A 12,531-nucleotide genomic window follows, 5' to 3' on the forward strand; every position below is an offset into this window, starting at 1 on the left:
TTTCATTGGCTTTTGAGCTAAGCATGGAAAGAAAAAAGACAGGAATTGATAGGGCATTCCCATCCCATCCCACCATAGAAAACTGACTACACCAAGCTTGTGGCATTGCACGAGCAAAATTCAGAGTCCAAGACGCTGTGCATCATGAGATGTGCTGCAGAGTTGTGATAGCTGATGAAGTAAGCCTTGACTTATTGCGCTGCATTAAAACAAAATAATATAACATTTCATGTGTGGGCATGTGTTTCTCAATATTCCCTGCGTAGTTTACCTAAGATTGTGCGCCCTATGTACAATCAGCTCCAATGGACCCCCCCTAGCCATATATTCTATAAATCAGACAGTGTGGGCCCCCTCTATACTTGGGGCCCTGGTAATTCAGTCACACTTTACCCTCCTCTGTGACACCCCTGCTTCCCTCGCTAAAAATTAAATGGCATATCAGCGTGGAGTGGAGTGGAAGTGGGATGAATCCGGGCGTCGCTCTGTGCGCTGTCCGTGGTACCGCAGCAGCCTACGACAGGTGCTCCCGCAGCAGCTACTCTGCATGCAGGAGCAAAGCGGTGCCAGGGCCCCACCAAGCCTGGCCACAGCTGGTGGATACTCCACGCCCAAGATGATGGTCCCTGGCATGAGGAAGTGTGTGTGTGTGGGTGTGTATGTGTATGTGTATGTGTGTAGGGGGGTATTTGTGTGTGCATAGCTATATTACACCCTGTTTTTATTTTAAGTCCTTCTGCCCTATTTTTGTGGAGTTAAAAACTGGAATGTCAAAATTTGCCTTGTCCCGCAATTCAATTTGCGGTCTCTAGGGGCGTCTACATTTCTAGACTAGCAATGGTGAAGAATTTTTTTTTTTTTAAATCCTGGTTCCGGTTCGTGATCCGGATCACCACCAAATCTCACTTGTTCCTTTGGTCATTTCCAACAACTCCGCAAAGTTTCACCCAAATCTGTTCATACGTTTTTAAGTTTTCCTGCTGACAAAGAAACAGGCAGACAGACGAACAGACAGACAAACAAACAAACAGACAGACAAACCAACGCGACCGACTACATAACCTCCTTGGCGGAGGTAATAATTTTATTTCTCCAGTGTTTCCCAATGTACACGGATGCAGTCATACATAAAAAAGCCTTGAATGCAGGTGTGTGTCAATTCTAGATTCAGTAAGTAAATTGATATCTCCAATGTCCCCCTTCTAACACAGCTGATTTCTCCAAGTAGCTGATCAGCCTGTCTTGATTACTCACTAAGATCAACTGATTCAGAGCTGATATGATCAAATGTTCACTTTCTGAACCACGGATTGACACCCCTGGTTGAATGGGTCAAAGCCCCATAAAGAGCATTTATAATTTTAGGTGAAGGTAAGAGTTTATAAAAAGGAACAACACATCATGCCTCTGCTCTTACAGGAAATGTCATGACACACAGTGGTAACATCGGTCTGAAACTGAACAGCAAACACATGTGCCCTTGCTAAAAAAAATCAAGGAAAAACTCCAGCGACTTTGCTACAGATATACTGAGACAGGGACTGTCACACACGCGCACACACACGCACGCACACACACACACGCACGCACGCACACACGCACACACACGCACACAAACACGCACACACACGTACACACAGACTTATGTGCAGGAGCTGTGTGTGACGAGGGGGGCTGTGGTCACTTCATGGGTCTGCCCATCTTCTGTGCTGGAGGCGGCTCATGATGTGCTGGAGAGAAACAGAAGGGCAAAGGCATTCACAATATAATCAGACTATAACATCAAAAGTTTTGTTTAAAAGTGTGTAGGATGGTGGCCTATTGCAACTGGGCTGCTCTAGGAAACCGTGCTGCCTATTGCTCAATTTGTTCTTTTCCTGAATATTAATTAAATAATAAACTAAAATTTACTGGCATGACCAAAGTACAGTACATTTTGTGCAAAAAAATGATCAATTTAATCTATTTCTGGAAATTCAAAATGGTGGGTATGCTGAGGATCCACCTTTTCATTTATGAAAAATGCAGTTTACCCAGTCATTATGAAAACTTACATTTTTATGGTGATGTTAAGTATTCATAAAAAAGGTAGCATTTGTGAATGGACAGCATGGATTTTGGAAAGAAACAGCTAAAAGAATATTTCACGGTGCATCTTTAAGATGAGGGTTGTATGTGGGACTAAACCGTTGCCATTGGGTTGTGTCATGTCTCACCTTCCTTGGGTATGGGGGGGCTGGGCCTGCTGGGTCCGCGTAGCTTGTTGGGGAGCTCCGAGGTGTCCCTGTAGTCCCGGGGCTTGAGGTGGGTCTGCCCCCCCTGGATCTTGATGGGCAGGGGGGGCCTGATGCCCATCATAGCCATGCCTCCCTCGGAGCGCGAGGGCACCACGGGCTTCTTGGTGTAGGACTGGGGCTGCAGGCCGGCGCTGGGGGTGGGGGGCGTGGAGGAGGACCCCGAGCCGCAGCTAGGGGGCGTGGGCTGGGGCTTGGTGTCGGAGTAGGTGTAGGAGCGGTTGCGGGGGGTTGGTAAGGGCGGGCCCCGGTCGCCAGGATCCAGCTGCCCCCCTCCTCCCCCTGCCTCGGTCGGCTTGGGGAAGGTGAACATGGTCTCCGGGGGCGAGAGGTGGTCCTTGTGCGGGAGGGCGTCGGTGTCTTTGGAGCCGCGGGTCCTCGAGCCGTACAGCGGGTTATCGAACATCTCCGCCGGCTGCTCATCCTCGCCTTTACTGAGAGACACACAGGAGGTAGACATATAGTACAACATAGCATGTCAAGGCTCAACATCCTCCACTTTACTGAGAGACACACAGGTGGCAAGCATGCAACATATCAATAAAGGAATATAAAGTAACAAAACAGCCTCATATAATATAATATAATATAATATAATATAATATAATATAATATAATATAATATAATATAATATATACCTCAAACCACCAAAAGGCTGGACAACAGGATGCTTTTAAAATAATTGTACTCTGTTGAGAGCTTTGCACAGTTACTGCCTTTTCGCTTTGTAGAGCAGTAGAGACGTCACACACAACGACATTGTGCATGGAAAAATGAACTAAATGAAGTGTACTAAATATAAAGCAGAGGAACTAAAAGTGAAACTGAAAATGTCCCCAAAATGTTTCACTTCTCCCTCTAAAACAATAAGACGACTGTTGTTTCACCAACCTGAAACCCACCACAGAGGATAGTCTGGAGGGGTTTGCTTAATACAATGGCCTTGTTTAAGTTGTAGGAACGGATGCAGTTGAATGCATTCAAAAATGTGTTCATGGCTTAAAATGTTGAATAATCATCCCCCAGAATGCAATGTCTGACTGCAAGTAGCAGTGTTCGTTTCCACAAATCGAATGATATTACTCAAATGTAGGCCTAATTTATTCAGACAGGCTATTCAACTTATAAAATGTACCCATGCCTCTATGTATTCACACAGCCTACATCTACAGCCTACAGGATCTTCTATTTCAAATTCACATGTCAAACTCACATGTTTTCCTTCAATCAACTACAGCAACACACACACCACCACCCAAACAAATACACTTATTTTATATGAACCCAAATTACTTACAACACTGTGGAGAGTAAAATTACTCAATCAAATTAAAAATTCTGCAGGTGGCCTATGTGATTTCAACTCTACAGCCCTTAATAGTTACACAATATTGAGTAGAATTAACTCTGAAAATGTTACACTGGCCAAAGAGTAATATTAACACTGAATGAATGTTATCACTCAATTTCTTCAAGAGTTATATTAACATAGATCTTTTTACTGTCTATTATTCAAGTCCACAAAAACGTACACTGTCAGCCATTCATGCAAACATTATCCAAACATAATCATGCAGGTTCGCCGGCCTTCACCATTTTTCCTCCAATCAGATACAGTCACACAGTCCACTACCCAATTAAATACACTTGCACAGCCTACCATTCAGTCTATCAAATCCACAAAGAGACATGCTGCCATCCAATTAATGACACTCTCACATGTTTTCAAAAGCCACCAGTCAATCAAATACACTCACACAACCTATATAATTCAGTCAACTCCAAAAACATGCTCAGCCATCCAATTGATCATACTCACGCAGGTTCTCCGGCCTTCCCTGTGGGGCTGCGTATGCTGTGGTCGTAGGTCTTCTTGGGCGAGACGTTCCCCACTCCAGAGTCCTTGCCGCCGTGCGTGTAGGTGTTGGGCTTCTTGTCGGGCATGCTGTAGCTCCAGCCCTTGTCCACCTGGCTCTTGTAGCCCACGCCCATGTAGCTGGGGTTGCTGAAGTCCACAGCACTCATTGCTGACCTGCAGAGCAGAGAGGTCATAGAAAGAGAGTACAAACAAAAACATGCTACAAAATTACCAAAGGAATTACAAGAAGAAAAAGAAAACCACTCAGAACAAAGTTGTTTCATGTCAAAGACATAGACAGACATTAAACGTCAAAATATACAGTGAGGAATCTGTGATTCCCATCAGCTGACTATACACGGCCCTTCCTTGATCATTTGTCTGTAAAAGAACTGACATGTGGATAAAAAATAAAAACTTCATTGTGAAAGTGTGTAAGTGAAAGTGTCCTCAAGTGTCCTCAAAGTGGGTTATTATTAAAACTTCATTGTGACAGGTGCAGTTTAGTCCTCTAAATGGGATATTATTAAATCCAGACTTTTGTGGAAAAGAGAGGCCATATCTTTAGCACAATCACTGGGAGTAAATGGCACCATAGGCATCAAGCTGCAAGTGATAACTGTTTTTATACTCTGGTGAATTTTACAATCGTTTTAAAGGGACAGTCCACCCTTTTTTGATTTTCACATATTTGCAGTATTTCCAAGCATTATTCATGAATGTGCATAGAATTTTCTTCTCAGTTTTTTCAGTACTTAGATTTATTGGATCAGAATTATTAGCATAGCTTAGCATAATCACTGGAATTGAATGGAGGCATTAGCATCAAGCCACAAATGATCACAGGACAGGATGAAATAGCTGTTTTGCACTCTGGTGAATTTTACATTCATTTAAAGTACTTCATAAGTACATTTGATGATGTTTTGTTTTCCCCCATAGACTTGCATTGCTACGCTTAATTTGGTTATACTGTTAAACTAGGCAATGGAAACACATGGACGAAAATTATGTGCACATTCATGAATAATACTAGAAATAGGCCTACTGCAAATATGTGAAAATCAAAAAAGGGTGGACTGTTCCTTTAAAGCTCTCTGTAAGTACATTTGATGATGTTTTGTTTGGTATGGTCATATGAATCCCGGTCTGATCTCACACACATCCAATTTATTTTTGCCGGGTGCAGGGTCAAAATGTAAAGCTCATGTAAGGCAAGGAAGACCTGCATACCGATGAGCTCCCTTTCAATCCTTTTTTTATTTTCGTGACGATTCAGGCCCTCATGGCCTCCTACCTCGGACCGTGGTGGCCCGAAGCTCCATGAAAATGAAAATGAAAAAGAACTAAAAGGGGACTTGATTGGTGTGTGGGTCTTCATTGTTTGGTACCAAAGACTTCCATTGCTACGTTAAACATGCCTTTACTGTCAAACTAGGCATTGCAAACACATGGAGAAAAATCTTATGTATCCTCATGTTTTACCAGGGTTTGACTAAAAATAAGCAACTTCATAATATTGGGTGGACCCCGTTCATTTAAGTCTGTCACACTCATCTGCGTGTCCATTGGTGGTCATTAGCCTGTCTGACCACAAGGTGGTGCTATGCAGTTAGCTATTGAGATCAACAGGTGTTCTCTGACCAGCTGTTCTCTCACCAGCAGATGGTGCTATGCTGCGAGTCTAAATGTGAGGACCCTGGGGGCACTGCTAGACTACCAAAAAAACCCTTCCTAAGCCCAAGCATATTGTTCTTCTTCTCTTTAGGCCTCGATAGTACCTTGAATTTCAAACCCAGAAGTCTAAACTCTGGAATAAAAAAACCAAACAAAGAAGTGTTCAGCAGTGTCTGGGTCGGTCTCACCTGTTGTGGTCGCCTTTGCCCCTGGAAGCACCGGAGTCATCCCGCTCCACCTTCACAAAGTCTGTTAACAACAACATCAGCAGATTCAGACACACAAGCCATAGGAAAACGAAACTAACATACGAAACAAATCTTTTCTTATCTTGATATGTACTACTTGGGCAGTCATGGGTGAGCGGTTAGGGGGTCAGACTTGCATCCCAGAGGTTGCCGGTTCGACTCCCGACCCGCCAGGTTGGTGGGGGGAGTAATGAACCAGTGCTCTCCCGCATCCTCCTCCACGACTGAGGTACCCTGAGCATGGTATCGTCCCACCGCACTGCTCCCCATGGGGCGCCACTGAGGGCTGCCCCCTTGCACGGGTGAGACATAAATGCAATTTCGTTGTGTGCAGTGTTCACTTGTGTGCTGTGGAGTGCTGTGTCACAATGACAATGGGAGTTGGAGTTTCCCAATGGGCTTTCACTTTCACTTTCTTAGTGTGGTAAGAACTCATAAACATTCCATTCCAATACAAAGCAACATGAGCGTTGCATATGGAATTTCTATGTGCGACATTCATGAGTTGCAGTGTACGGAGATGTTATGTGTGCCTTACTGATATGAGGAAAATAAGGAATGGGCCACCTGTATAGTGTGTGCCATTATAATTATATAGTCTATATGAATCATTTTGTAGCTTTAATCATTGAATACACCTTCCCTATGGGAAACACCAAAGTAACAGGCCTTTCACAGTCAGAAGCACAGCTCATTGACAGTCAGACTAGTAAGCATGAATGCAAGAATGGAGGAAACGTCCATTCAAAGCTTAGATTCCCAGAGGGCACATGAGGGTTCAATAGGGTATTGTGGATTACAATGAATGCAGCATCGGGTAAGCACACTTCTGAGCTTGTGTGTGTGTGTGTGTGTGTGTGTGTGTGTGTGTGTGTGTGTGTGTGTGTGTGTGTGTGTGTGTGTGTGTGTGTGTGTGTGTGAGTGTGTGTGTGTGCGTGCGTGTCTGTGTGTGTGAGTGTGTGTGTGTGTGTGTGTGTGTGTGTGTGTGTGTGTGTGTGTGTGTGTGTGTGTGTCTGTGTGTGTATGTGTATGTGTATGTGTGTGTGCGTGCGTGCGTGTGTGTTTGACCCACCGTAGAGCTTCTCTGTCTGCTTGCCCTCTGAGGTGTGGACCTGTATGCCTCCAGAGAGCGTGCCTGTGCGCTCCCCATGGTGGGTCAGTGTGATGTGGAACTCGGTGTAGGCACTCTCCGCTGCACGCAGCGCTACACACCCCTCACCTGCCAACACACACACACAGCAGAGACATTATCACACAGAGACATACAGCACTTCACACACACACACATGCATGCAGGCACGCACGCACGCACGCACGCACCCACACACACACACACACAGCAGAGACATAGATACACACGCACACAGACACAATTTAGACAGCATTTCACACACACACACACACGCACACACACACACACACACACACACACACACACACACACACACACACACACACACACACACACACACACACACACACACACACACACACAAACACACACACACACACACACACACGCTCACCATAGGACTCATCACAGTCTGTGGCCTTGATGCTGATGAGGATGTGTTGATCCAGCAGGTATTCTGGGTCGGCAATGATGGGGATGAGCTAGCCAATCAGAATGCAGGAAATTAGACACATGCAGTGAAGCAAACAAGCACATCCAGGCATGCTGACATGGAGACGGGCAAATGGGTCAATTGTCCCCAATAGCAAACAAAAGTTGGCCTGCTGCCTTGAGACTGTGATTTCTGACTTGACACAAATATAAGCCTCAAGTTGAGTTAACTTACAAACTCAAGGCAGCAGGGCAACCTCCTTTGTTAGTGAAACGGGCTTACAATATTTTAGTGCACACAGGGCTTATCTTGTTTAGTGCATTTAGCACTAGCACCCCATGCATTCACTCAGTATCAACCACATAGGGTTGCTAGATATGTATGAGGTACCCAATCAACCCCTTTCCCCCTTTTTCTTGTTAACAATGACACTGTTCATTCAGTGTCCAAAGAAAACAATCCCTGGGACAAACCATTAATAAAAACGCAGGACAATCAGGTTAAACCAGAACAGGTGGCAATTTAAACCCACATGCATTCAGTTCCAAACATGGGTCAAAGACTTCTCCTGGGCTCAGATGTCAGGTGATGCAACGGCATCTAATGCTCATGAATTAATTTATTATTGGTGGTTGATATGCTGCAATGAATATGCTTCTTAGAAAGTCCACTAAAAACAAAAACAAACTAAAAAATCCATGCAATAATGGCACTGGCTGTCGTTGCGCCACCCTGACGTGAGTTACTGCTGAAACATGACTGATCCACAGTACTGTATGTGCAGCGGCCCTACTGTACGTACCTCCACTTGGCTCCCAAAGCGTACCCTGTACTGTACATACCTCCACTTGGCTCCCAAAGCGTACCCTGATGGAGTCCTCAGGAGTCTCCTGGTTATCCCCCTCTGGACTCTTCACAAACTCTGAGGACAACAAGCCAAGCCACACATCAATCACATTAAAGGTAGACTACTGAACGGAATATTTTTTTCATAGTTTATTTCCGGAATTCGTGCTGCCCATGCTGTGAATATCGTTTTTCATTAACCCATTGACGCCTAAGGCACCTGTAAAAAATTGTGCTGAATGCCTGAGCCCTTTTTAAGAAAAAGCCTATAAGCCTATATAATCCTAAATATCTCCGCTTCTGAAGCGCATAAAAATATGCAAGTTGCATTTAAACGCTAAGACCCCCATCTTTCATTAGAATGTGTTCATTCATCTTAAACAAACAGAGATTTTTAATAAAGTTGTCTCAAATCTCATGAGCCTGAATGTTGCGTAATGCAGCTCCAGGCGCCAGGGCCAATGTTGCCCAACGCAACATCAGGCATCAATGGGTTAAGGATCATTTTGACTGGGCAGCATACATTTTGCAAATAAACGACTAAAAATTACATAGGGCCTACCTTTAACAAAGTATCTGTATTACTGCGACCTTGACTTGGGATAAGTAAAATATCTCTACTCTTCATGCATTTTACACAACACAAACATGGTCATAATTTAAATACAAACAAATATAACTGTGACTTCAATGCCATCAAACACAACAGTAGTGTTCAGGAGCTGTGGCGCAGAGAGATGCTGATGATTGCAGGGATGTATTCAGTCTTTGGCTGCCTAAAGTGCTTACGTAATACTGAACCTCTATTATGTATAGGGAACTGTGTGATTGCAGGCTTGTGAGTGATATCATGTAATATAATGTAATATAATATTAGGCTGGGTAATCCCATGCTGCTTTGCACAATTGTTCCAATAAATCTGAAAGACAGCATGGCTGCTCGTCCCAAAGATGAAAGATGATGATGCGTATTACTCCACAAATGAAAGCTTGCATTTTGTTTGAATACAACTGACACAACTGGCTATGGTCTACGTATACACCAAATGATGCATCTGTAACGGCCAATAAATGGCCATTGGCAATCGTACACCACACCTCCTCTATACGAGAAATTCAGTAGGCGGTCTCCAGACCGTATCTCACTTGTGATATGGTCTGGTGTGAACCAGTATGACAGTCTGTGTGCTTGGTGCCCTTACTTTCTAGGCAGGAAGAATGGAACTCTATGAAGAACTTGGTCTTGGACTTTGTGGTGAGGATGGCCACGCAGTTCATGAACTTGATAACACCCTGAGAGTCCTTGGTGGGGTCTAGATGGGGTTCAATGTGCACAACCACACACATGCAAATATCCAAACACAGACACAGACACAGACACAGACACAGACACAGACACAGACACACACACACACACACACACACACACACACACACACACACACACACACACACACACACACACACACACACACACACACACACACACACACACACACACACACACACACACACACACACACACACACAGGGGTTAAAAGAATGCATGTTTTGTCTTATATTACTCTACGCAGAGTAATGACTCCTAATAAAGCGGCTTTGAAGATTTTCAGTATATGTTCCATAACTGATATGTCATGCAGTTACACTACACATACAGTCGTATCCCTTTATGTACTCATGTCCATGTACAGTATATACTCCAAACCCAGATGAGGGTGTAAGTCAGGTTACTTTCTCCCGTCCTTTCCTGGTCCACAGGGTTGCCCCACTTCCGTGAAGAGAACAGCAAAGTTTCCCCACTGTCAACCAGCGCAGAGCGACGTTTGAGGGGCTGCCCCTCTTTTAACAATCAGAGAATGACCTTTGAATTGTGCTTTTGCAAGGTAGTGAATAAAACTTTGATCATCAACGGCGAAAAGGAGGAAGTAGTTTGACTTGTACCCACTAAGTCCAAAGATTCTTTTATTTCATCATAGACCTTCCCTGCTAAGTCCCTTAAATGGGGAACGCCCCTTACCATGTTTGGAAATGAACTGTGAGGACACGCCCACATCAAAGGTAGCGAAGACGGGGGAGTGGTCACTGGTCATGATGTCATTGGTGCAACCTGGGGGAGGGGGACATATCAGAAGTCAGTATATCCTACATCAGTGTATTACAGATGCTCTTACCAGCATGCCTGACGATTGCGTATGATAATATACTATATTATTGATAATATGATACATGATTGATTTATTGGTTGATTGATTGACGGATGGGTGGATGCACGGGCCTGAGCCCTCATACATTCTGTACTGAGCCATTTTACACAGTTACCAATATGACATAAACGCACTATTGAGCTATGATATGTAATCTGTGTAACAATGCTCAAATGTCCCTTGTACCGTACACCATAGGAATGACACACTATGGAGCCATGATACAAGCGCATATACGTACATGTGGACTGTTGAGGTGTGACATGAACTTACCATAGGAGTGACACACCACGTGCACCAGGGGATAGGACTTACGCAGCACTCGGTCACACCAGGACGGCAGGTTGAACTTGATCTGTGAAGGGGGGAGAGAGAGAGAGAAGGAGGAAATGAGTCTACGTATATTGGTGAATGTACCAGATTCTGCATTAGGTACAAGACGTGGTCATTATGCTAGATTTAGAGGACATTCACGTATATTGCACTGGTGTAGATACTGGATACTGTACAGAGTGTGCTGTAGGTAGTGGACAGTGCACTGGTGTTTGCTGGTAATGCCAAGAGTCAAAACAAAGTGTGGGGAGGCAGCTTTTAGCTTCTATGCTGCAAAGCTTTGGAACCATCTTCCGGATGACATAAAAAATGCACCCTCTGTTGAAATCTTTAAATCTAGACTCAAGATGAATCTTTTTGCAGATGCTTACCCTTAACCTAATTTTATGTATTTAATTTAAATTTTTATTCTACCATATGTTTTATCGTAGCGTTTTTTATTTATCTTAAATTACATGTTTTTATTTCCATTTTCTTTTTACCATATGTTTTATCTTAATGTTTGAAATCTTCTTTGGCTTTTAAATTATTTTAAAGGCTCTTTGTATTTGTAAAGCACATTGAGTTGCACATGTGTATGAAATGCGCTATATAATAAAGTTGACTTGACTTGACTTGGTGTAGGTATTTTGGACACTGTGAAGTATCGTAATAGAGGCCTTAGCCCAGCCTTCACCACCTCTTCACAGAGTTCATTGCTGTCGGTAGTAAACGCGACAGGAATATACTCCTGTGGGTAGCAAACACTATGGCAAGTTAGGTATACTAGTAATTGAGATTGTGCCAACTCCTGTGGGTAGTGCACACTACAGTAAGTTAGGTATGGTGCTGGAAACTCTGTTTACTCCAGTGGGTAGGAAACACTATGGTGTCAGCAAGTTAGCAGAGGAGCTTGGGGTAGCCCCATAGTACATGCCGTTCCACCAGTGGAACACTGTAATGGTCGTTGAAAAGTTAACTACCAGAATACTGCACTATTATTACATAACACAGGGCCTTTAGTAATGCACTATGAGTTGGTCATTGGCATTCTGGTAACAGCAAATGTTGTGTCTGAAGTGTTTACGTTAACGGCCTGTTGGTAGCGAAGACTACAGTAAGTTTGGTAGGGTAGAGGTAGATACTGAGTTTACCCCGGTGGCTTTGGACTCTGGTGTAGTTGCCACTGTGTCATGTGTAGGTTACATGGTATCTGTAGGTGTTGCACTGTGCTATGCGTAGGTTACTGTAACTGGTTTCTGTAGGTGTGTAGTTAAGTAAGTGTTTTCTGTAAGTGTGCTAGGTGGAGACTGAGTTTACCCCTGTGGCTTTGTTTTTGATGTAGGCATATTTCTCCCGTGTGTCCCGCTCAAAGCGATACGTGGGGGCAAAGGTGATCTCCTCCTCCTCTGAAAAAAAAACCCAACAACACACAGTGAAAAGAGAAGATTAAACACATTGTGTGTGTGTGTGTGTGTGTGTGTGTGTGTGTGTGTGTGTGTGTGTGTGTGTGTGTGTGTGTG

At 43.9% G+C, this 12,531-nt stretch overlaps 1 protein-coding gene across 1 annotated transcript in view; it reads right to left on the bottom strand.

Moving 5' to 3' along the window:
* Window positions 1-1,054: 1,054 nt before the first annotated feature.
* Window positions 1,055-12,531, bottom strand: part of inpp5d (inositol polyphosphate-5-phosphatase D) — a 47,534-nt gene continuing 36,057 nt past the window's right edge. The window contains exons 17-27 of the mRNA XM_063201983.1: window positions 12,329-12,417; window positions 10,970-11,051; window positions 10,510-10,599; window positions 9,692-9,802; window positions 8,486-8,565; window positions 7,605-7,692; window positions 7,151-7,297; window positions 6,019-6,079; window positions 4,115-4,327; window positions 2,217-2,728; window positions 1,055-1,730 (exon numbers count right to left, since the gene is read on the bottom strand). Coding sequence (XP_063058053.1) covers window positions 1,681-1,730; window positions 2,217-2,728; window positions 4,115-4,327; window positions 6,019-6,079; window positions 7,151-7,297; window positions 7,605-7,692; window positions 8,486-8,565; window positions 9,692-9,802; window positions 10,510-10,599; window positions 10,970-11,051; window positions 12,329-12,417 — 1,523 coding nt within the window. The 3' untranslated portion in view covers window positions 1,055-1,680. The remainder of the gene's footprint in view (window positions 1,731-2,216; window positions 2,729-4,114; window positions 4,328-6,018; window positions 6,080-7,150; window positions 7,298-7,604; window positions 7,693-8,485; window positions 8,566-9,691; window positions 9,803-10,509; window positions 10,600-10,969; window positions 11,052-12,328; window positions 12,418-12,531) is intronic.

The sequence above is a fragment of the Engraulis encrasicolus genome, chromosome 6 (genome assembly GCF_034702125.1).
Source record: "Engraulis encrasicolus isolate BLACKSEA-1 chromosome 6, IST_EnEncr_1.0, whole genome shotgun sequence".
NCBI classification, from domain to species: domain Eukaryota; kingdom Metazoa; phylum Chordata; class Actinopteri; order Clupeiformes; family Engraulidae; genus Engraulis; species Engraulis encrasicolus.